Consider the following 21614-nt stretch of genomic DNA (forward strand, 5'->3'; position numbering starts at 1 on the left):
GGTTGTTTAGTCTGGAGAAAAGGCTTAGGGGAGACCTCTTCACTCTACAGGAAGGAGCAGGGTGGTCCCTTCTCCCAGGTAACAACAGGAGAGGAGGAAATGACCTCCAGTTGTGCCAGGGGAAGTTTAGATTGGGTATCAGGAATGGTTTCTCCCCTGAAGGGGTTGTCAGGCACCGGCACAGGCTGCCCAGGGAAGTGGTGGAGTCACCATCCCTGGAGATATTTCAAAGACAGGCAGGCAGATGTGCTGCTGAGGGACATGGCTTAGTGTTGGACTTGATCTTAAGAAGTCTTTTCTAAGCAAAACAACTCCATGATTCTACAATTCTACAGAGTGGAAAGGAAGCAGAAGAAATGTGATCAGAACCCAGCTGGGGCATAAACAGGGCTGGCTGGTACCAGAGAGCCAAGACAGTTGTCAGAAACCCAAGGGGACACACACAAAGCACTGTGCTGGAGTTACCTTCTTCCCTAACCACAGTGGTGTCATGCTGTATCACAGACCCCTGAGACAGCCCCAGAGCCCCCTGGTGCCTGCAGGCAGGACAGGTGAGCCAGGGATCACTTCAGAAGTTCTCTGCTGAGGAGCCAGAGCAGCAGGAGACACAAGAGCCCAGGGCCAGTGACAGAGAAGCAACAGCAGGCACCTGCTGCCAGGCTGACTCGGTGCTTCCTGCCAAGCCAGGGCAGTGGGGATACTCTGCCAAATCAATTTATTCAGTTAAGGTAAGTTCAGAGGTGTTGGGAATAGAGACAGCCTGAACTCAGCAGGGATGTGCACAGACCAACAGACAGACTCCAACAGAGAAGCAGTGCTCAGACAGCACCCAGACACAGCTTTACAGACAGTTCCAGCACTGCACAAAGGAATTGCTAGGGCCTGGCTAGAGTTTTGTGGGATTTTTATTAATTTTTTTTTAAACTATTTTTGTGGGGGTTTTATGTGGTTTTTTTTTGTTTGGGTTTTTTTTTTTTTTCTTTTTTGTTTTGTTTTTTAATACAGGCTAGCGTTGTACCCTTTTGCTAAAACTGCTGATTCTGCCACGTAAACTAAAACAGAAATTTCTCAGAAATTAAGTCAGATCCCCACCTTGTTAATTCACTGTTTGCCTCTCAACTGAACAACAGATTTGGATTTGTGTTTGCAGAAAACATTCCCTGTGCAAAGTCTGACGTGCAGCTACATTGTTCTGACTGAGGAATGAAGAAGCCCAGAGTCCATGAACATTGGATTTTTCCCTGTACAACGTGGCCTGATCTGGAGTTTGGTCCACCGAGGACAGCGAGTTAACCGTAGAGATCATCATCATTGTCTTCACTGTACACGTTGCCCCCGCTGCCACCTCCTGTGCCTTGGCTGGGACCAGCACCACCCTGGTTGCCCGAGGGGAACCTGCATGCAGCAGGAGAAGGGAGAGAAAAGATGCTGTTCAGATGCCTCCTTGCAGCTCAGCACCATCCCCTCCCACCGCACTAACATCACCACGCAGGATCGGGTAGGAGAAGCGGGATGAAGTCTCAGGGAAGGTCATGCATAAGGCTCAGACAGCACCTGGCTGCTGCTTGTGTTAAAGGAAAATGTGTGGATGGACTTCAAATGGACTAACAGAGCAGCTACACAGCAGCCTACACCTGCCACGTTGTGTACTGACTGATGTACGTGCCGGGGAGAGCTGAAAGAGGGGTTTCCTTCCCAGGATCCAGCAGAAAGCTGTCATGCTGCCAGTGGAGCCACGCTGCCCCCCCACACCTGCTTCCCCACACGCACCTGAAGCTGCCAAAGCCACGGCTCTGCTGCAGAGTCTGTGCAAACATCTCATATTTCCTGATGTCGTTGTCGCTGACGGAGCGGCGAGCGAAGCGCATGGCCTCCTCAAAGTGATCCCTGCGGATCTCCGGAACCGGGTCGTCCTCCTCCACTTCCTGCAGCAGGACAGATGGCCCAGGTGAGCTGTGTGGCCAAGCCCCTTGGGCCTGATGGCCACTCGCAGCCTCTCTCCAGGCCAGGATGCTCCAACACCTATCCAAGCAGGAGCTGCAGGTGTATGCTGCAGCAGACCATGAGCCTGGACTGCAGCGAAGGCTTCTGAGCGATGCTGACCACGAGGCAACAGAGGAGGGTCTCAACCTCTGGCAGGATCAGAACAAAATGCTCACCCCAGCTTCACAATCTGCACCAGACCCTGCTTGTCCCCATGAGAAGGACCCACCAGGCCTCACCCGGGTGAGGAGGAAAAGCCAGGGGTGCCCCACTCACCATGGCAGAAGGGTTGGTCTGCCTCTCGCGTTCTCGCCTGATCTCGCTCTCGATGGACTCGCGGATGGCGAGTTTGCAGGCACGCTGGCAAATTTCTGTCAGGTCAGCCCCCGAAAAACCATTGGTCATCTTAGCTAGGAAATCCAGGTCGACATCCTAGTGGGGGAAAAAAACCCCAAAAACAAAAAGAGAGAGACCTCTCCTTAACACCTTACAGCCTCAAGTGACAGAGAGCTCACGTCAGATCCCATGGTATCAGGGTGCTGCCTTAACAACTTTGTCCAGTTCTGAAGAGATCCTCTGTTAAGGTTCTTGTTTCTGGGGAGGCAGGCCATGCTCCCCACACACCCAGCAAGAAGCCAGGAAGCACCTGCAAATGCCTCAGCATTTGTGGATATGGGGTATGATTTGCTCAGACCTCAGCATTCAAGTCAAACAAAACACTGTCAGATGGAAAATGGAGAGGGGCACAGACAGATCAAGACAACTGACGCCCTCCTCCCTCCTCCCCTCACCTGAGGGGTAGTACTGCAACCTTCTTTGAAGCTTTCTGTATCAACAGCACCTAAAAAGCTAAGTTTGGCATAAAAAGCTCAAGTTCCTACTTAGTATCTACTTTTACTGATTACTGCCTGCGCCCCGGGCCAGGGACCATAGCTTTTGCCAAGGACAGAGCTCAGCAACAATTAACTGCAGTGGTTCCTCTTCAGTTTTCACCTCCCACCCCTATGTTCTCCGTTTACTTTTCTTTCAGTGCACAAGAGCCTTTTCCATCTCACTGTACCAGGCTTTCCCCTTCCTACACCGTGGGCAGAACTCCATTGTGTGACAGAGCCCTGCTGTGCTCACACACTGACCTCAGAGCTCCAGCCTCCCCCTCCCTCTTCACTTCCATCCTTCCATCCAGGGACCGGATGTTTCCCAGCTCCACACCATGTGGAGCAGTCACTCTCTGCTGGGTCCTCATCCCGCGAGGAGCACGTGTGATGCACAGCAAACCCGGGCCAGACACAGTCAGGATGCAGACCTTACCTTGGCAACTGGTGACTTCCTCAGGTTGGCCTTCAGGATAGCAACCCGGGACTTCTCGTCGGGCAGGGGGATGTAGATGAGCTGATCCAGGCGCCCGGGGCGCAAGATGGCTGGGTCAATGATGTCCGGCCTGTTGGTGGCACCGATGATGAAGACGTTCTTCTTGGTGGACATGCCATCCATCTCTGTCAGGATCTGGTTGATGACACGGTCTGCGGCACCGCCGCCGTCCCCGATGTTCCCGCCTCGAGCCTTTGCGATGGAGTCCAGCTCGTCAAAGAAGAGCACACAAGGGGCTGCCTGGCGGGCCTGAAAAACGCCACGAGGGACGGTGACTCCGTGTTAATACCTCCCCGTGAGGAGGCACTGCTCTCACTCTACCACTAAAGCAGCTCAGAGAAGTACCAGAGCACTGCTGCTGCAATGGGAGCTTGGAGGAGCTGCTGCTCCAGAGCGGTGTCGTGCCACAAAAACCCTGAGTTAAACTCTCCTGAACGAGATGTTGGAACTTCCCTTAAGCTGGGAGCATTGTGAAGCAGGCAGAGGGATGGTAATGCCTAGAGGGAAAGCTGGAACCAATGTGCCTGGTCCAGAACCTGCAAGATCTAGGGTTGTCAGTTACTTATTTAGGCACTCAAGTACCAGTAAGCAAGATATATCCAGAGAAAAAGGGAAATCCCATTGCTGATTTAAGCTACCGAGAGGGTAGTTATAGGGAAAAGGGAGCCAGATCCTTCTTCAAGGTGTACTGCAAAAGGATGGAAGACCACAGGTGCAAACAGCAGCAAGAGAAAGTCCAGTTAGAAATACAGAAATTATATTCCTCACAGCAAGAGAGCTCAAATACTAGCACACACATCCACAGAGGTCGGGGATTCTCCATCCTTAGCATATGTTCAGAACAGGAGGCCCTGAGCAACCTGATCAAATTTCCCAACTCAACACCCTGCTCTGAGCACACAGCTGTATCAGATGGCCTGAGGTTCCTTGCCAACCTCCATTTTTCTCTTACTCTCCCTTCCAACTTCATGCTTTCAGCACCTCCTCTGACCACAGAAGTGAGGATTTCCCAGAAAATCCACACAGATACATTCTGGGGCTGGAGGTGACACTACCTACGGGGGAACTGGGCAGTAAGAGTGAGCTTCTTTCTATTGCAAGAACACATCTGACAATGTGGAGGTGATGATGGTGAAAGAGATCCCAAGGTAAGTTTTCTGGAATGCAGAGGATTATCTACACCATCCTAAACCTACCCTCACCGCTACGGCACCGGGGCATTTATCTTCCTGTAACAGATGCAAAGTGCAGCTGCAGAAAGCAGTTTAACTGGCTGAATATTTTAATATTGCTGAAGAGCATTAACTCCCTAACATCAGGAGAGCAGCCCCCGCTCTCAGTGCAAGCAGGGAAAATGCAAAAGACACAAAGAGAGAGGCCAGCAATACAAACACAGTGGGAGCAAAGCTCTGGGGGTACCTCAGCACAAACGTAGCACAGAAGAAACACCCACCTTGTCAAAGATCTCACGCACGTTGGCTTCAGACTCCCCAAACCACATGGTGAGCAGTTCTGGGCCCTTGATGGAAATGAAGTTTGCCTGGCATTCATTGGCAATGGCTTTGGCCAGCAGTGTCTTACCACAACCGGGCGGCCCGTAGAACAGAACCCCTTTTGATGGGGTCATACCAAATTTGAGGAACTTGTCTGGGTGCTCCACAGGATACTGAAGGAATAAATAAAAAAAAAAAAAAACAAAAAAAAAACCCTGTCATGAAGAGCCAGAACAGGCCTGCCCCTTAGAATAACAGAATGGTTTGTGTGGAAGAGGATCTCTAGAGAGCCTCTAACCCACCACCCCCTGCCATGGGCAGGGACATCTTTTACTTGATTGGTTTTGTTTCCCCTCCTCCCAGAAACACTACCTGAGATTCCTGGTGTGTTAGAACAAAGATCCTGCCTGTTCAGTGTCACTGGAGTTTTTAAATGGACCCTGGTTTGAAGAGCACCACAGCTAAACTGGAAAGCTACCTTACACAACCTATTTACCTCTTAGAAATAAGTACTGGTACAGGTAGTTTTCTAGCACACTTAACCCCAGCTTCACTCTGTCCCGCAGAAGCAAAAGGGAACAGCTCATTATCTAGCCTATTAGCTCTGTTCTCCAGAGACAAGGCAAGGTGTCTGATGTGAGCACTTATCCTCAGCAACAAGGTCAGAGATAGGTGATGATTTCAACATCAGAAAATTAGATTGAAAATTAGATTATTTTATTCACAGACACGCTCTTTCTACAGTGCCAACAGAAAGGAGGAAAGATCAAACACAAATCACCCCAATTCAGACACTAGAAGTTTCCACAAAGCACTGAATTTTTTTTTTTTGTCCCAGCCTCTCCCTTCATAGAAGGCTTCACCATTACTTCTCACTTGTCTCTGTACTAACACTAATGAAAAGCCCTTTGGAGGCTCTCTAAATGAGAATCTCCATCCACTTTTTGGCACATAAAACCACTCTAAAGGAGGATTTTCAGCACTGCTCCCGCTGTGATGGTCTCCACCCAGGAGAAGAACTGCTGCTGCTTCTGCATGTAACACAACACCCACCCAAGAGGACCCTGCAGACAGCTCAGGAAAGCCTGATGCTGCTTCCCAGCACCTTCCTTTACAAGTTCACTAAGATGGAACAGCATGGTATTTTTAGTCCTTTATAAGCAAATACTCTAAAATACTCTGCATTTACCCTGTTCACAGCCCAAGCTGGAATCATAAGTAGTTCTAAAAATTTTTCAAGCTGACTAGGCAGAAACCTGTTGGAAACCCTTACCTGTACAAGCTCCTGGAGTTCTCTCTTTACATCTTCCAAGCCACCAATATCTTCCCAGGTAACCTGTGGCACCTCCACCACGGTCTCCCGAAGAGCAGAAGGGTTGCTCTGGCTCAGAGCCCACTGTTGTTAGAAGAAAATGTCATTATATGAATTCTTACACTTTATGATCAGACAAGCAATTAAGACATTGCACCCAACAGAAAGAGGGGCAACTCCTGCCTTACCCTGAAGTCATCCATAGTCACAGCCAGCGAGTTCATCACTTCAGCATCAATGGTTTCATCTTCTAGGTCTATGAGATCCATCTTCTTCCTGATAGCCTGAAGGGCAGCTTCTGAGCAAAGAGCAGCCAAGTCAGCACCAACATGGCCGTGGGTCTCGTTTGCCACCTGAAAGCAGAGCACTGACCATGACTCACAAGGACACAAGCAACAACTCTGCAAGGACAAAGCAAGCTCTGGTCACTCAGTGGGAGATGCAGCAAAGCTCTGGAGGACAGGAACACCAGTGCCTTGATGCAGTTTCAAGATCTACCCCACAGATAGTTTTCAAGTGCTACCAGATATTTAAAAGATGAAGACACTGCTACTACACCTCCTCCTTGAGATCAAACCAGCAACTGGAATTCAGATGGTGTGCTGAAAGATAATCCTGAGGGCTGCAGTTCTTCATTCAGGGACCATCCACGTGGTGTCTACACATGATGTCCAGTGTCACCACAAAGCTCACCTACGTCTGAGTGAGGCTTGTTTTGCTTTTAAAGAGACCACCACAGCAAATGAATCCAGGAGCACAGTGGCAAGGCAGCTCCCAGGCTGGATGTACAAACATTTGTTTCACTGAGCCTTAACCAGTGAGTGAGGACTTTTGGTCACTGGTAAACTGGTCAGAAAGAAGTCTACAGAGATCACACGTTCACCCAGATTCATACTGTCCTAAATGAGCAGCTGCATTTATGCAACAACTCTTCCACTACAAAATGGAGCATCAGGAATTGTGTCTGTAGAGCTTTCCTGACAGCACAATGCTCACCTGTTCCAGATCCACATCATCAGCCAGCTTCATGTTTTTCGTGTGGATCTGCAGGATCTCCAGGCGGCCAGTGGCATCTGGGATACCAATATCTACCTCCCTATCAAAACGACCTGGGGACCACAAAACACACTTTGAGCTGCTGACTCTGTCAACCAGAGGGGCTGGAGCTGCAGTTGCTGCCCCCCTTTGACTGAAAAACGTGATGACAAGCCACACACACACACAAAATTTCAGAAAATGCCAGAATTTTGAGTTTCCATGCAGCATCTACCAGCCCAGTAGCTGAGGCAGAGAAGAAGGAAAGGCTTTGACCATTCAGAGAAAGCAAATCTACCATATTAATTACAGTTCAAGGTTATATGACACAGGACTGCTGGGTCAGTGACTTTTTCTGAACCTCATTCATAGGGAACTACACTCCTCCCAAACCAACACATCATAAGATATTAATTTCTACCTTTTTGTCCTCACCACAAGAGCCTGCAAACATAGAGAGCTTTAATTTTTCAGAACTTTCATAGCAGCAACCAAGTGGTGAATAACATGAATTGCCCAGTATCTGGAGAGGCAGGAAACCTCTTATTATATATATACATAAACCTAGTATTAAAGCCTATTACCCACAGTAAGTACACCCATTGTTTGCCTGCAGCCACAGCTGCAGTCAAAAACCTCACTACACATTTAAGAAGCTGTTTTTAACCACGCACTTGCCTGTTTCACTGTTACAGGCTTTACCAACTGGTCACACTGCAAAGTTTCAGAACTTGAATCTCAGTAACATCTTGACTTCTCATCAGTAAAAGGAAGAGAAACCAGACAACTCAGGGTATTCTTTGCAACTTCAGGCACAAACAGCCCCTGAAGTATTTACTGCTTCAGTGAGTCCTGAAATAACTTCACCTAACAGAGGCTAACACACTTTTCCATTTCAAAGTTTTGGTTTCTTTTTTTTTTTTTTAATTTCTACAAGTTATAACCTAATATGGCACAAAAGAACGATACCAAAGGCTGGAAGCACAGAGATGAATTTCAAACAAGCAGCTAGAGACAAGTCAAGAGGTTATATAACACAGAAGACGTTTAGTATTAACTTCTGCTCAACCCTCCCAAGGTCCGTGAAGCAGACACAGCCTGTAACAAAGTCTGTGAGACACATAAAAGGGACTGCAGTCATGGTTACCGAACCGCCTGAGAGCTGGGTCAATGCTGTTAGGTCTGTTGGTAGCTGCCATAACAATCACATGTGCTCTCTGCTTCAGCCCATCCATCAGAGTCAAGAGCTGGGAGACAATGCGACGTTCCACCTCTCCGTGTGTCTGTGGAGGGAGAAAGCAGTGCTCAGGACAAAAGCTCAGAGCAGGAGTGCTGCACCAAAGCAGACAGGTAAGACACATGGTGAAACTGTATCTAATTCTTCTCCAGCCCAGCTGACATCAGATACAAAGTTAAAGACTGTTTTTACCCTGCAGTCAAAGGCAAGGATTCACATCAGCTGCTACCAAAAGGCAGGAACCTCTTCACCTTCTACTCCTCTACCTCCTAAAGGCCTTCTTTACCTTCTCTCTCTTAGGAGCAATGGCATCCAGTTCGTCAATAAAGATAATGGCAGGAGCATTCTTCTCTGCTTCTTCAAAGGCTTTCCTCAGGTTGCTCTCAGACTCACCAGCCAGCTTGCTCATGATCTCAGGACCTGAAAAACAGGCACTGTGGCACTGGCAGACAGGCAGCCAGACCTGAGCATGCAGATGAATGTTTCTAGCAAAACGTTCACAATGGACAAGCTATGTTTCACGCTAAAGTGGATACTATCAACTGAGTTCACTAAGTCTGCAGTTGAACAGGCAAGGACAGCATGCAGAATTACTTTCTATCACTATTCTGGTGTCTTCAGTTTTCTCTAACAAAATGCAGTGCTAGTCAATGAGTTACCTTTAGCTGCCTCTTTCCTTACCCTATGTCACACCTGGGGAGCTTCTCTGTAATGTGCCACCACACACAGTTAATGCCAGTCCTAGCTTGCAAGAGAAGCAATCAAATTATATGGTGATGAAGAATCAGGAAAAAGCTCTGAGCTTTTTTTCTGAAGCTTCCTTTAGCTTTCATCACACAGGTATACATTTACCTCTGCAAGATCCTATACATTAGCTTTAAAACCCCAACAAAACAAAACAAAAAAACCTCCAAAACCTAAACCCCACATCCCCTGAAAAAATAAATAAAAAAGGAAATGTGTGAGCACACCAATCCCAGAAGGAAGGACAGGCTTACAGTGCAGGCTTACAGATTTATACACTTAAAAAGTTTTAGATATTTTTCCATCATGCAGATGGGAGTGGTAAAGAGGAAGGATGTTTCTAAAATATCCAAGAAAAAGAAACCTGATCCTCTGGAGTGCAGAGCTGCTGGCTCATTGAAGCAAGCTGGCTGCAGAGCCACTGGTGTCAACAGGTACTGGGAGTGTTTCTTCACAGGTCAACTCTCCAGTTCACAGCAGCTCTGCCTACAACACTGCCTGCAAGCTCCAGGATTGGGACTGGCAGACAGAGAACACACCACTAGCCCTGACAATGTCTCTTTTCATTCTGCTATAGAAGTACAAGTGCCTAAAGAAACTTTTGGCTCACTGGAATAGAGACAACTTCCACACACTTTAGGAAGTATCTGACAGGGACAATATATGGTTAAAACCTTTCCCTCTATGTCTGGTGTGTTGAGATAGAACATAGGCCACCTTCCTATTGCTGGTCACTGCTATGCTGTGCTGTACATTCCCTTCCTATTGCCCTCATGGGTCTGTGGGACTGAAATCAGAAAAGCAAAGCAGCACTCCATAAGTAAAGGCATTACTCCAGCACCAACTGTAAAGTGGAACAGAATATATGTAAGGAAAATGCAGAATTTAGTCCTTCCTGGATGTAAACCAGCAATCACAATTGCTACAGGTGAAAGCTATCAATAGGAGGTTCTATTTCTTGTAGTGAAGTCCCAGGGTACTCCTTAGAGCTCTCAGGAAAGTTCCTCCCAATCAACGTAATATGAAACAAAGTCTTCCACTTTACTTCAGGAGAAATTCACAGCAGACAAGTTTCTTTCCTGAATGGAACACTGTGGCAGCAACAGAAGCAAGTGTCCTGCACACCTACATTTAGAGTATTATCAGCATCTAACTCTCAGTTCTGCTCTCACCAACATAAAAGGCCACCCAGCAACCAGACTCCAAGTCCCTGTGTCACAAAGCTGTCTTTCAACTGCCCTGACACAATACAATCAAGTTTAAGGGCACTGCCACTACAGATGCTCCCACATAAATGGTCTCCAAGTGCCCCCAGAAGCACGTTTGAAAGAGGTAAGGATGGATGTCAGGGAGAAAACGTGGCTGTACAAGCACTACCAACATGAGTCATTACTGTGAGATGGATGAATAAGCACACAGCAGATCTGGTGCCAAAGCAGACACAAAACGTACCATTAATCAAGAAGAAGAAAGCCCCAGTTTCGTTGGCCACTGCTCGGGCAATCAGTGTTTTACCAGTGCCAGGAGGACCATACAGGAGGATCCCACGTGGAGGCTGAGGACAAAAGCAAGAGACTTAGGTGGTGAGCTCACACCTGAACGCCTCAGTAGCTTCACAGTGAAACCATCAGCATTTGACAAAGCTGGTCCGAAACAGGGATGCAAACTCACACAACAGCTGTCATCCCATCACTGCCATCAACACCCTTTCTGCTTTTCATGACACACAAACAAAAGCCTTGCCAGTAGCTGACAGCATTGATCCAAGCATCACTACACTTAGCAACTTGGCAGCACTTTAATCTGTGTCCAGAGAATATAAGCAAATGCTTTCCAGCATTAAAAAAAGTGCTACACATTACCTTCCTCCCCAGCCCCCAAAACCTCTGACATCAAGAGTCACCTGTAAGGACAGTCCCACCCACCCAGCAGGTGCAGATGGGGACTCACCTTCACCCCAATGGCCTTAAAGAGCGCGGGGTGTCGGAGGGGCAGTTCCACCATCTCTTTGATTTGAGCCAGCTGCTTCCTGCAGCCACCAATGTCATCATAGCCCACTTCATTCAGTGACTCCTCTTCATCCTATCCAGAAGAAAACACATTAAACAGCTGCAGAAAAACAACAGTTACAACAACCCTTCGTGGTCTACAGGAGCCAGGAATTTGATTTTTTCCTCACAGCCACCTCCTTTCTATCTTGAGATTCTCACTTTCTTCCTTTCTGGAGTCTTTTGCATTTGTTTCTTAGCTCTGTCTTCCCAGGCAGCCAAAGGGAATTGTCTGCACGTTCCCAGACCTCACTGAAGCCCACTGTCTTTCATGACAACTTCTCTTCCAGGTTCTCTACAAACTCCAGCACAAAACAAGCTCTGTGACCCCCTAATGTGACTAACAAAGACAGCAACAGACCAATATATTTATTCATTAATCAGTAAGTGGTATCTCTAACTCCCTGACATGCTCTAGCTACCAGGCAGTTTGCAGATGCAGTGTTGTCTTTTAGGACTGCCTCAAATTAACAGAGAATGTTAGGATACAGTCATGTGGATAAGACTGACTTTAACCAGCTCTTCCAGTGTAGCTCTACAGCATCCATCCATTTGGCTATCCAAATGTCTGCTGGCTTCAGTTATCTGCAAGGTTAGGCCACACTAAAGCAATAAAGTAACACAGCCTGGAATCTCAAAGGGGCTCATTCCAAGACCCCCATGAACAGGAATTACTGCCTCAGGCTGAAGGTCTGGCCCTATTGAGGGCTGCAGCTCTCCAGCTCTGCAGATTCTTGCAGCCTCTGGGCCTTGCTTCAGAGATGAGGGAAACCTTTCTCATACCTGCTGGGAATTTCCCTCATCTTGGCTCATGCCACTGCCTCTTGTCCTGTCCCCAGGCTCAGCTCTCAGAAGACCCTGGTCAGCTACCCCTCCACAGCAGGCAGGTGCCAGTAAGCCTGTCCCTTTGCTTTTCCTTCTCCAGGCTGCCTCCTCTCACTCTCCCATCCCTTCTTCACTCATTCTGACCTCCAGCTCCTCGTTGATTTGGTGGCCTGAGCTGTACTTGCTCCTCTCTGTATCTGCTGTGTCCTGAAAAGCCCAAACTGGACTCGAGGGCTGCCCAGGTGCAGTCTCAGAGGTGCCACATTGAAGTGAATTTTTCAGAAGCCAGTTACCTACAAAACCTACCAGCACTCATCTGGATTCACAAGCAGTAAAATGGTACTTACTTTGCCAAGTGTGCAACTGCCTTAGATCACTTCTCTGGTACTTCCTACTCTAAACAGTAAGGAGATCAAGACCTGTCATGCAAGCCATTCAGGTTGTGTGAAGCTCGGGCTTCTCAAGACTAGACCTCTGAGGGACTGCAGAAATGGTTTTTTTCAAAGAGAACCATTTTGGAATTTCTAACTTCTCACTGTAAAAGCACTAACTCCTTTCTTTTGTGGCAATAAATTCAGCAACAGTGTAAGTTCAACCTGCTGTGGATCAAGGAAACTTTGGGGGTAAAAGATGGATCTAAGTCCAGCATGAGACATCTGGAAGCAGATTCAAAACCAGCTGCTGCCAAAACATGACATCTCATCAGCAAACCTACACATTGGTGGAGGAAAAACCTACACAAGAGGAAGGACACTAAAGTATGTTTCTCTGACTCCTTTCAGCAACAGCTCATCTCCTGAAACCAGAATTTCTCACCATTACATTTGATACCAAAAATGGCCAAAACACTGAAAACACTGCTGCCACAGAAACAGATTTCAGACAGAGGGGATTCAGTAGGAGAACTGCATGGCAGGACTCCACTTACCTCTCTTTTGATGGGTTCTCCTTCACAATGGATCACTGTGTCTGGAGCCACTATACAGTATGGACTGGGATCTGTCTCCACCACTTTGAACTCCACTGCACGCATCCCTCCACGCACCAAGAAGATGTCACCTGTAAAACCCCATGTGCTTCAGTAGCCTGTGGCAAAATGTTGATCCTTGCACCACCCAGCAGCCCCAGGGGACAAGGAAGTGGGTTACACAGGCACACACTGCTGGCATTTGTAAAGCTGCATTTTAAATTCCAGGGCTGTGTGCACTGGGACTACCCAAGGACTGGTTAGATCCACAGCAGCTCAAGTTCTCAAAAGTTCATCCAGTAACAAACAGCAAACAATAGAAAATAATACTCTGCCTAAATAAAAAGCACAAAAGTGTGGAATCACATTTCTTTTCCATTCAGTTTCAACTTAGCATTTCTAAAACAGGCAAAAAGCCTTAACTCAATAAGAATACATTTTGTAGTTGTTATTCTAGTTGTTACTAGCTACAACTGGTTGCCTCTGGGAGCAGAATAATATTTACTACTGGACTATGACTCGTGGCTTAACTGGGGTACAAAAGCTGGTTAACTTCAAGTCGTGTTTATAGTGTATTAGGATCTATTTGTTCCAGCAGAAGTGCTACTAGCATAGCTCCAAAAGTGCATTTGGTCTTCTACACGTTCTCTCAGCTATTAATGAAACTACTTTGAAGAAGTTAATTTAGTCAGGGTGCCAGATGGTACACCTAAACACTCGATTAATATGCAGGCAAGTCCCCAGTTCTGTCGAGTGGTAACAACTGAATGTAATAAGATGTTCTCCTGAGTTCAGCCTTTCTCATCTCACACAGCTAAAAACCACAGAACTGTCAAGCTGCTCTGCCAGACAGCAGCAGCAATCACCTTTTCTTCTGAAGATCTGGAAAAAACTAAATCAGTGCCAGCAAAATCTGACTCTACAGACGCCAGCCCGATGCTTTGAAGAGACCTGCACAAGCTTTCTAGAAATTCCCTTTATTCAGCCTCAAGACCAGCTCACACCCACTGCCATCAGGACTTCAGTAAGAGGCACTGTTACCTTTCCTGATGGGTCTGTAAGCTTCCAGAAAGTATGGCTTGAGATAGACCTCAAATAGATTCCCTGTGATCCCTTCTACTGTGTCATCAATTGGCAGCACATGGATACGTTTGCCATATTTCACATCTGGGCAAGGCTGGATGCTGGAAGAGAAGAAAACTCCCAGTTAGTCCCATCATTCTTAACCCACACCTGAATCTGGAAAAGGCACTGACACCCCTTCCCAGACCTGTACATAGAAGGACCCTGCAAAGGCCTGGTGAGACTTCCCAACTTCAATGCTTACAAGGCAAAAACCATGCCCATCATGAGCTACACACACTTTTCTTCACTTCTCTCTGCTGTAGCCAAGACCACTGAGGATCTTCATACTTTCTTCCTACCTCTCTGCTCCTCTGTAGCCCTCCTCTCACCACCCCCAAGGCACACTCACAAGTTATTAATGCAGCCTGAAGACCTCAGAGAGCCACAACAGGCTCCCACAGTACCAGGCAGGGATAGCCTGCTTACAGCCAAGTGTCTGTCAGTCCCACTCTGTGGAGGCTGACATTTAGGTTAGGGATCCTAGGCCCCTTCCCCCCTTAAAAATAAATTCTACAGCTACTATTTTGCAGTGCAAAGTATCAAGCTATGGCAGAAAGCTCAAAGTGGCTGTCCCAGCTAGGAAAAGCCTAAGTAGAACAGCAGCTGAACATGCAAGTTTTCATAAATGACTTTGCTCAAGACTCTTCAATAGATTTTTTTTTTTTACCACGTGACGTAGAGAAAGGACACAGAAGAAGGGTAAAGGAAAAGACAGACTGCCCCAGAAGGAAAACAGCTGACAGACCACAAGTAGGAAGAGATTAGCACATGAAACTGGATTCGGGCAGAAACCAGGCCACAAAAAGTAATGCAATAAGCAATTAAATACCAGCAAGAAAAACTCTTGATGGCAAGAGATGCAAAAATTCTCTGAACCTTGCAACAAAGCTAAGACAATCAGTAATGCATTTGGAAGGCTGAGAACCCTACAGACACCACCCCAGTGGAGAAGGGGAGAGCACCAGCTGAGCTGTCATACTAGAAACTACTCCAACAATACCCCCATGTCAGGTTAGTAAGGATTTGATTTTATTTTAAATCCATAGGCTGGGTCTAAGTACTGTTCTGATCCAACTATAGTGGTGTTTAAAACTTGCATTTTTTAGTGACAGAGGGGTGATTAAACCAGCCTGACTTCTCTTTGAAGTTGGTATGAAAAGTATTTTGCATTTAAAGAATATTCCAGATATCACCCTAGGAAGTCTAGAGTCAGAAACCAGGATCCATTTTCCCAGAGCATGTGGGATATTCCAGGTTAGGAAGATGCTCAGGAGGAGCAGCTGTTAGCCTTCCCATATTTAAGCCTGCAAATCAGCATCCTTATGCATAAGAAATGCTTATCTGCTTCCCAGCCCCCATCCAAGAATGGAAACTCTCTCCCATAAGCTGACGTGTGTACTTCTGTGCTTCCCAACTACTTTCTGCAAGAGTTGCACAACAAAATCCCTGCAACATCTGTCAAGCACTTAAGGGTAACTCCTGCAAACTCTGCCACTGCTACTGACTCAAACAATTCAGAGCCAGCATGCACCTTATTTAGGCAACCCAAGGACAAGCCTTCAGCAAGTGAGTCCTCACCTGATCACATCGCCCAGGCGCACTCTCAGGTTGTTGCGAACGACCCTGTTCATGCGGATCTTCTCATCTGAGCAGGTATCATCAGACAGAACAATACAGACTGCTTCTCTCCTCTTCTTCCCCTTTAGCAGGACAGTATCCCCCCTGAACAGCTGCAATTCATCCATTTTTGCCTGTGAACAGTAAAAGCATTGGAGCGAGCTTTTGAGGACACAAGAAGAATTCCAGCGTTCGAAAGAGAATTATTTGACTTTGGAGAATTACATTTGGGAAGTGACATCCTAACCCTCAAGGACAGAGGCTGCCACTAGGCAGGTCAAGAGCTAATCCAGAGACCAGACTAAGAGCACAACCTCAAATAAACCCTACAAACTGAGAACCCAACTACCTTTTACCATGCAAGACTGTGAGGAAAACCAGATAACCCTCCCTCACTCCAAACACCTGCATCTTCTGACACAAATACAGGTTGCGAGGTTACATTCCAAGTTAATACACAACAACAACTTGCAAATTACCAGATTAAAAGCTTTGTTTTTAATAGATGACATACCTGGGACAGTGAGACAACACTGTTGTCTTCATTGATGGCTTCATCAACAATTAACCGATTGGGCCTGTTCTTCTGCTTCAGAATAGCAGTTGATAAGTCATCTGCTTTAGAACTGGCAAAGAAAACAGAAATTACCAGGCTGAGTGGTACTGCTCCCCCATGTCGAGCCACTCCATTTTCCTCTCCAATTGCTGCAGGTTTCTTTGTCATCTTGGCTTTTAGAAACTATAGTTGTTTGTAAGATAAAGGAGAACATCCTTCCCAGGTACCAGTTGCAAGAGTTCAAAGCATGATGTGTTCTGTCAGTAAATGTAACTATTTTTCTAGCCTCAAACAGTGGTGAAGCTTTCTGTGAAAAGAAGTGGTCTGTGAGAGGCTGCTGACTGTAAGATGTTTTGCCTAAAAGAATTAGTCAGACTCATCTGAAACCCCATATAACCACTGCCACCAAACAAAAGTTCAAGTCTATTTGATGTCAAGTCCCAGATAAATAGGGGAATTAATGGACAATGCTGCAGCTCCCCTGACAGGAAGAGTTGTAAGAGTTTAGTCTGTCCAGGCTTATTAGTTAAACCTAACAAGGCAGTAGAAATATTCAAGTGTTCATGACAAATTGAGTTACCCTTTTAGGATATAAGCACCTTTTCAGCACACCCTCACAGAAATCACTGCAGCCCAAGCCTGTTATACCACAGGATGTAAGACAGGTAATTTGTTCACCTTCACAAAAATGGGAGCAAATTAAACAGCACAGAAATGGAAGAAAGGCAGATTAAGTGATTTCCTTCAAAATCTAACACAGCAACTAATTCACTACAAAAAAAATACGAATTTGAGCCAACTGATTTCCAAGGAGCTCTTGGAAGCTGCCCCTGAGCCTGGCACAACAGTTTTGTTTATTCTCCTCTGTAGGCATATGACCACTTTCCCCAGGTATTCCTGATGTGCCAGCGCCTACAGCTGGAAAATAAAACCTTGCCATTTGGTTTGGTTCTAACAAAGAAAATAAACTCTTCCTTTGTCCTAAGCAAGCAGCAAGGATAAGCAAAGTGCATAAAGCTTTGTGGACCGTGGTGTTGGCCACACACTTTGGCTCCACTTTGCTCTTTTAGGGACAAAATACCTGGAAGAAATCAATCCTTGAACGGAAGTGGCAGAGCAAGCAGCTAACTCACCACAAACACAGACCGTGGCAGCAGTGCAACAGCTGGCACACTCACTGCATGTTTAAAAGGGTGACATCAGAGAGGGGTGACATACCTACAGCATGGTGTTGCTCCAGGTGCCCCCTTGCCTCTCAAGACAGAGGTTATTTCCAAGACAGACTGGGTGGTACTTCTCAGATACTTAAAAGGAGGAACAATAGCAAGAAAGCCTGTGAGGAAAGCCAGTTTGTTCCCAAGAGGTTTCCAAGCTTTGCATAAGCCCTGGTATCAGGGGAATCATGTTGGAAATCAGAGACAACTTTAAGTGAACTAAAGGATGGGTTGTAAAACGTCTTTCCTGGACCATCAGCACTAGGAAAATCATGGTTTTCCTCTCTTAATTGAAGAGTGTAGAGGTGGGACAGGGACATTCATCCCTTTTGATGACTATGTGAGATGTTACACATCCATTCTCTGAACACAAAGACATGAGAAAGGCTGCTGGGTACATCCTGGAAGAAGCTCTTTAATTTCTTCTCCAGCCTAAAATGTGGTCTTGGTTGAGTCCTAAAAGCTCTGACAATTCCCAGAAAATTCAGAAAGCATTAAGAAAATGAAGCCAAGACATCTACAGGTCAGATAGGAACTTGGGAGTTAAAACAGTGGATGAAAAAAACAAACAACTTACTTGTAAGGACCCTGCCTCAGCATTAGCTGGAAATTAATTTGACACTGGAAATTAATTTGTCAGGTAGAATTTAAAAGAGGCAACAGAATGTAACAACACTCCTATTTAGCCTGTTGAAAGTGTGAATGTAACTCACACCCCTCTGCACAGGAGATCTGGATCTAAAGGCCTTCTGATAAAAAAAGTTGTCACACTTTGGCTCCATGAATTGTCACTGGAACTGAGTGGCTGTCCCTTGGGATGCAGAGGCTGCCATGAATCCTAAAAAACAGTCTGGGACACCAGATTAAAACAAAGAGAAGAAGAGGAACTGGGCAGCAAGTGGAAGCTTTTGGACCAGAACTGTCAATAAACCAAAAATTGTTATGAATCTGGAGTGAAAATTCAGGTACCCCTCTACACACACCAGGGATGAAGAGAATAGCAAGAGGTCCACTTGGCTCTGCTGAATGCTAGAAAAAAGTTTTAGTGCTGAAGAAGTGACTCCACAGTTTCCTAAGAAAGGAGGAAGGGCTGGATCAATTTTGTCAGTATATTACTGCACTCAAAGCAATCAAAAAGCTTTGTGGCATTAAAATTGGAATAAAGGTCTCTAAGAAAGAGCATGAAGGCATCTAAATGCATGGGGTCAGCTTCAATTATCTGACCTGACAGTTCTGCAACGAAACAAGGGTGTTATGAAATTACATGTCAGCTACACAAGAGAGTGATGTTATTTCTGCTACAGACAAAGGTAAGGACTTGAGAGACAAGCCCTGTCCACCTTCCAGAGGCACTTCAGAGTATTGCTATCCTCACCATTTGTTCTCATTGCATCTCTCCTGAGGGTTCTTCATGGATGATGGAGCAAAATATGTCTGAGCACCTCAACCTCACTCATAGAATTCCTGGCATCTGTGCCTCAGAGAGCCAGAACTGAAAGTACTAAATCAGAATGCCTAAAGCATGCACTGGGGCTGCTACCTGTCAGCCTGCACTGGTGCACTGGTAAACTTCAGCAAAGGGCAGGACAGACAGCTGACCTAGGTTACCTTCAAAACTTCTCAATGAGGTTCCCCTCAGAAGGAGCCTGGTGACAATCTGGTGATCACCTCCCTCACTGGTCCCTTTTGTCAGCTCCCTCACATACTTTCCCTCTTCCCTTTTCTTTCACTTTCCAACAAGGAGATAAACTGAACACAAAAAACATAGCTTTAGGAGCTGTTTCTGGATTAAAAGGAAATTCCATGCCTGCATCAAGCCTGCCCCTTGGCAGTGGCCAGGAGTGAAGATGCAATCCCCAGCACAGCTAACACTCAGATTCCCATATGAAGTGCAAGGTATCAATAAAACTGAAACAAATGTGTACTAGCCCCAAGACCAAGCAGGCTACTTATACTCCCATTGTTAGCCTCACAGCAAAGCAGTCCAACAGCCCCAGCTGACACAGGGAAGGAACATTTTAGAAATTGCATCCCTTCAACATTCTTCTGTGTGCCAGAGCTCCCCTCCTTCAGCATGTGACAATGCCCAGTGGGTGGTATGAAGAGAGCACAGAGTGATTACCAACTAGTGGTTCTCCTGAAAACAACTACCAACCAACCTCCAAAGCTGAACTGAAACTAAGGAATAAAGTTGCTCCTGCAAGCCTGTGCTAAAATTACAGTGAGAAGGCACTACCTCAAACTGATTCCAGCTGCAGTAATGAAAGTGAAAAGAGTCATGCCTTCTGTATGCTGTTGCACCTTTTTATCACCATTCTCACGAACTGGCTTCCCAGATAAAATTTGCCAGAGGTTTCTCACCACCATGAACATCCATGATACAGGCTGAACTGGCAGGTATTAAAAATATATATATATAACCCTAGAGCATTTTATGCATTGAAGCAAACAGGCATGGTATGACAATGGCAGCCACTTGCCGGGACAGCACATGAGACCCAAGCAGTGAGTTCACACCCCTGCTCCGAGGCCAAGTTCTCAGAAGTTGTTTCAGACAGGCAAGCACAGCAAAGTGAGGATCCCTTCAGAAACCCCACAGCCTCGGGCACTGCAGTGCTAGGGGCTGTGCTAAGGCTCACTTCAGCAAGATGGCTGCCAGCAGCACTGGCTGAAAAATGGCAACTAAAAAGTAACTGCTTCCTAGTTGCAGAGTAACTTTTGCTGAACCCCAACTGGTGAAAAGGACTCTGCTCAAGTGGAAATGTCTTTTTAAAGACATCGTTCACCTCACTCTGTGGCACAATGCACCTCTGTGATCACCACCACTTTCACCACAAGCTCCAGACGCTGAGTTCCTGGCACACCTTGCTGGAACTGACTCTGGAAGACTGAACAGGTCTAAACTTGCATACGAAAAGGAGAACACAAACAACAGGCACTAAAGGGATCAAAAGTACCTCTGTCAAGACCAAAAAAGTAACTTCGAATATTCTTGTTTTTTTTTAAATTTATGTTTAGGTCTCATTTTTACTGCTCTGAAGGGGTAGTGAAGTGGCTTGTGCATAAGGGCTGTGAGCAGAGAGGTCACTATTACTCAACTCATTTCTGAGGAGCACGAAAGATGATCCTCAGCCTGGAACTGAAAACAGTGAGGCAAGACACCAGATACTAAAATACAGCCGATCGCCTCAGCTGCCAGAGAGGCCAGCCCAGCACAACATGTCTGCCTCTGCTAATGCCAAGTCACTTGCTAGCCCCAGGCCGAGGGCCGCTGCGGGGAGGAGGCCGGGACATGCCTCTTCCCCCCAGCTGCCCCAAATGCCGCTCCAAGGCCTAGAAGACAAAGCCCTCCCCAGCTGAGGCCTAGCCCAGGCGGGACGGCCCGCACCACGCCGGGGTCCGGCAAGCGGGCGGCCCCGGGCAGGGGTACGCCCAGGCCGCAGCGGGAGGCCCGGCCCAGCCCCCCCTCCCCAACCCCCCTTCATGACTCGACACTTCCCCGGGAGGCCCGGCCTGAAGGGAAGAGGAGGAGGAGGAGGGGGTGGGGGTAGCGGCGGCGGGCGGGGAACGGCCCATCCCCCTCCCGCCACCGCCTTCGCCTCCTCAAGGGCCTGCATGACACAGCGGCTCGGTGGGACGGATCGGGCCCTCCGGCCGCGCTGAGGCGAAGCAAGGCGGGTTAGGCCGAGCCGGGCCCAGCGCCGCCGCGGTGAGGCCTAGGCCGCGGCCTGCCGGCGGGCGGCCCACACTTACTCGGATCCCGAGGCCATGGCGCTGGGGGGGGAAGGGGCGAGGGGAGGCGGGAGGCGGCGGTTCCTCAGGGCGGGCTACGGTGGCGGGCAGCGGGGTCTTGGGCAGGCAGGAGGTGGCCGCGGCTCGGGGCGCTTCGCGCTGACTGAACCTCACAGCCGACTCATCGGAAGGGCAAAGCTCCGCCCCGCGTCGCCTCGCCTGCCTAGCAACAGCGTGCGCCGACCAATCAGAAATTCAGCCCGACCGGCTCCTCGGCCAATGGGAGAGGGGGAAGCCAAGGGACGAGGAAAAAAAAAAAAAAAAAAGAAAGGGCGCTCTCCCTCCTCCGCTCCGCCCC

The 21614-nt window shown here is 47.4% G+C and overlaps 1 protein-coding gene across 1 annotated transcript; it reads right to left on the reverse strand.

Moving 5' to 3' along the window:
* Window positions 1-887: 887 nt before the first annotated feature.
* VCP (valosin containing protein) lies at window positions 888-21485 on the reverse strand. Its single transcript, XM_071730230.1, has 17 exons — window positions 21278-21485; window positions 16269-16380; window positions 15716-15888; window positions 14054-14196; window positions 12974-13104; window positions 11123-11254; window positions 10625-10727; window positions 8715-8848; window positions 8339-8474; window positions 7153-7265; window positions 6345-6509; window positions 6118-6240; window positions 4805-5017; window positions 3292-3600; window positions 2260-2415; window positions 1771-1925; window positions 888-1395 (listed from the first exon to the last, which is right to left on the reverse strand). Exons 1-17 carry the CDS (start codon window positions 21292-21294, stop codon window positions 1290-1292), a joined length of 2421 nt encoding a protein of 806 aa, XP_071586331.1. The 5' UTR covers window positions 21295-21485; the 3' UTR covers window positions 888-1289.
* Between the last annotated feature and the right edge of the window lie 129 nt (window positions 21486-21614).

Source organism: Heliangelus exortis, chromosome Z, assembly GCF_036169615.1.
Source record: "Heliangelus exortis chromosome Z, bHelExo1.hap1, whole genome shotgun sequence".
NCBI lineage: Eukaryota > Metazoa > Chordata > Aves > Apodiformes > Trochilidae > Heliangelus > Heliangelus exortis.

Bases quoted from the DNA above. Each gene is read 5' to 3' on its own strand.
- VCP (XM_071730230.1), bottom strand. The intron at 14,197-15,715 runs GTGAGGACTCAC...CTTCTCTTCCAG, and splicing joins CGCCTGGGCGATGTGATCAG to CATCCAGCCTTGCCCAGATG. The intron at 7,266-8,338 runs GTAACCATGACT...TGTGGTCCCCAG, and splicing joins CCCAGCTCTCAGGCGGTTCG to GTCGTTTTGATAGGGAGGTA.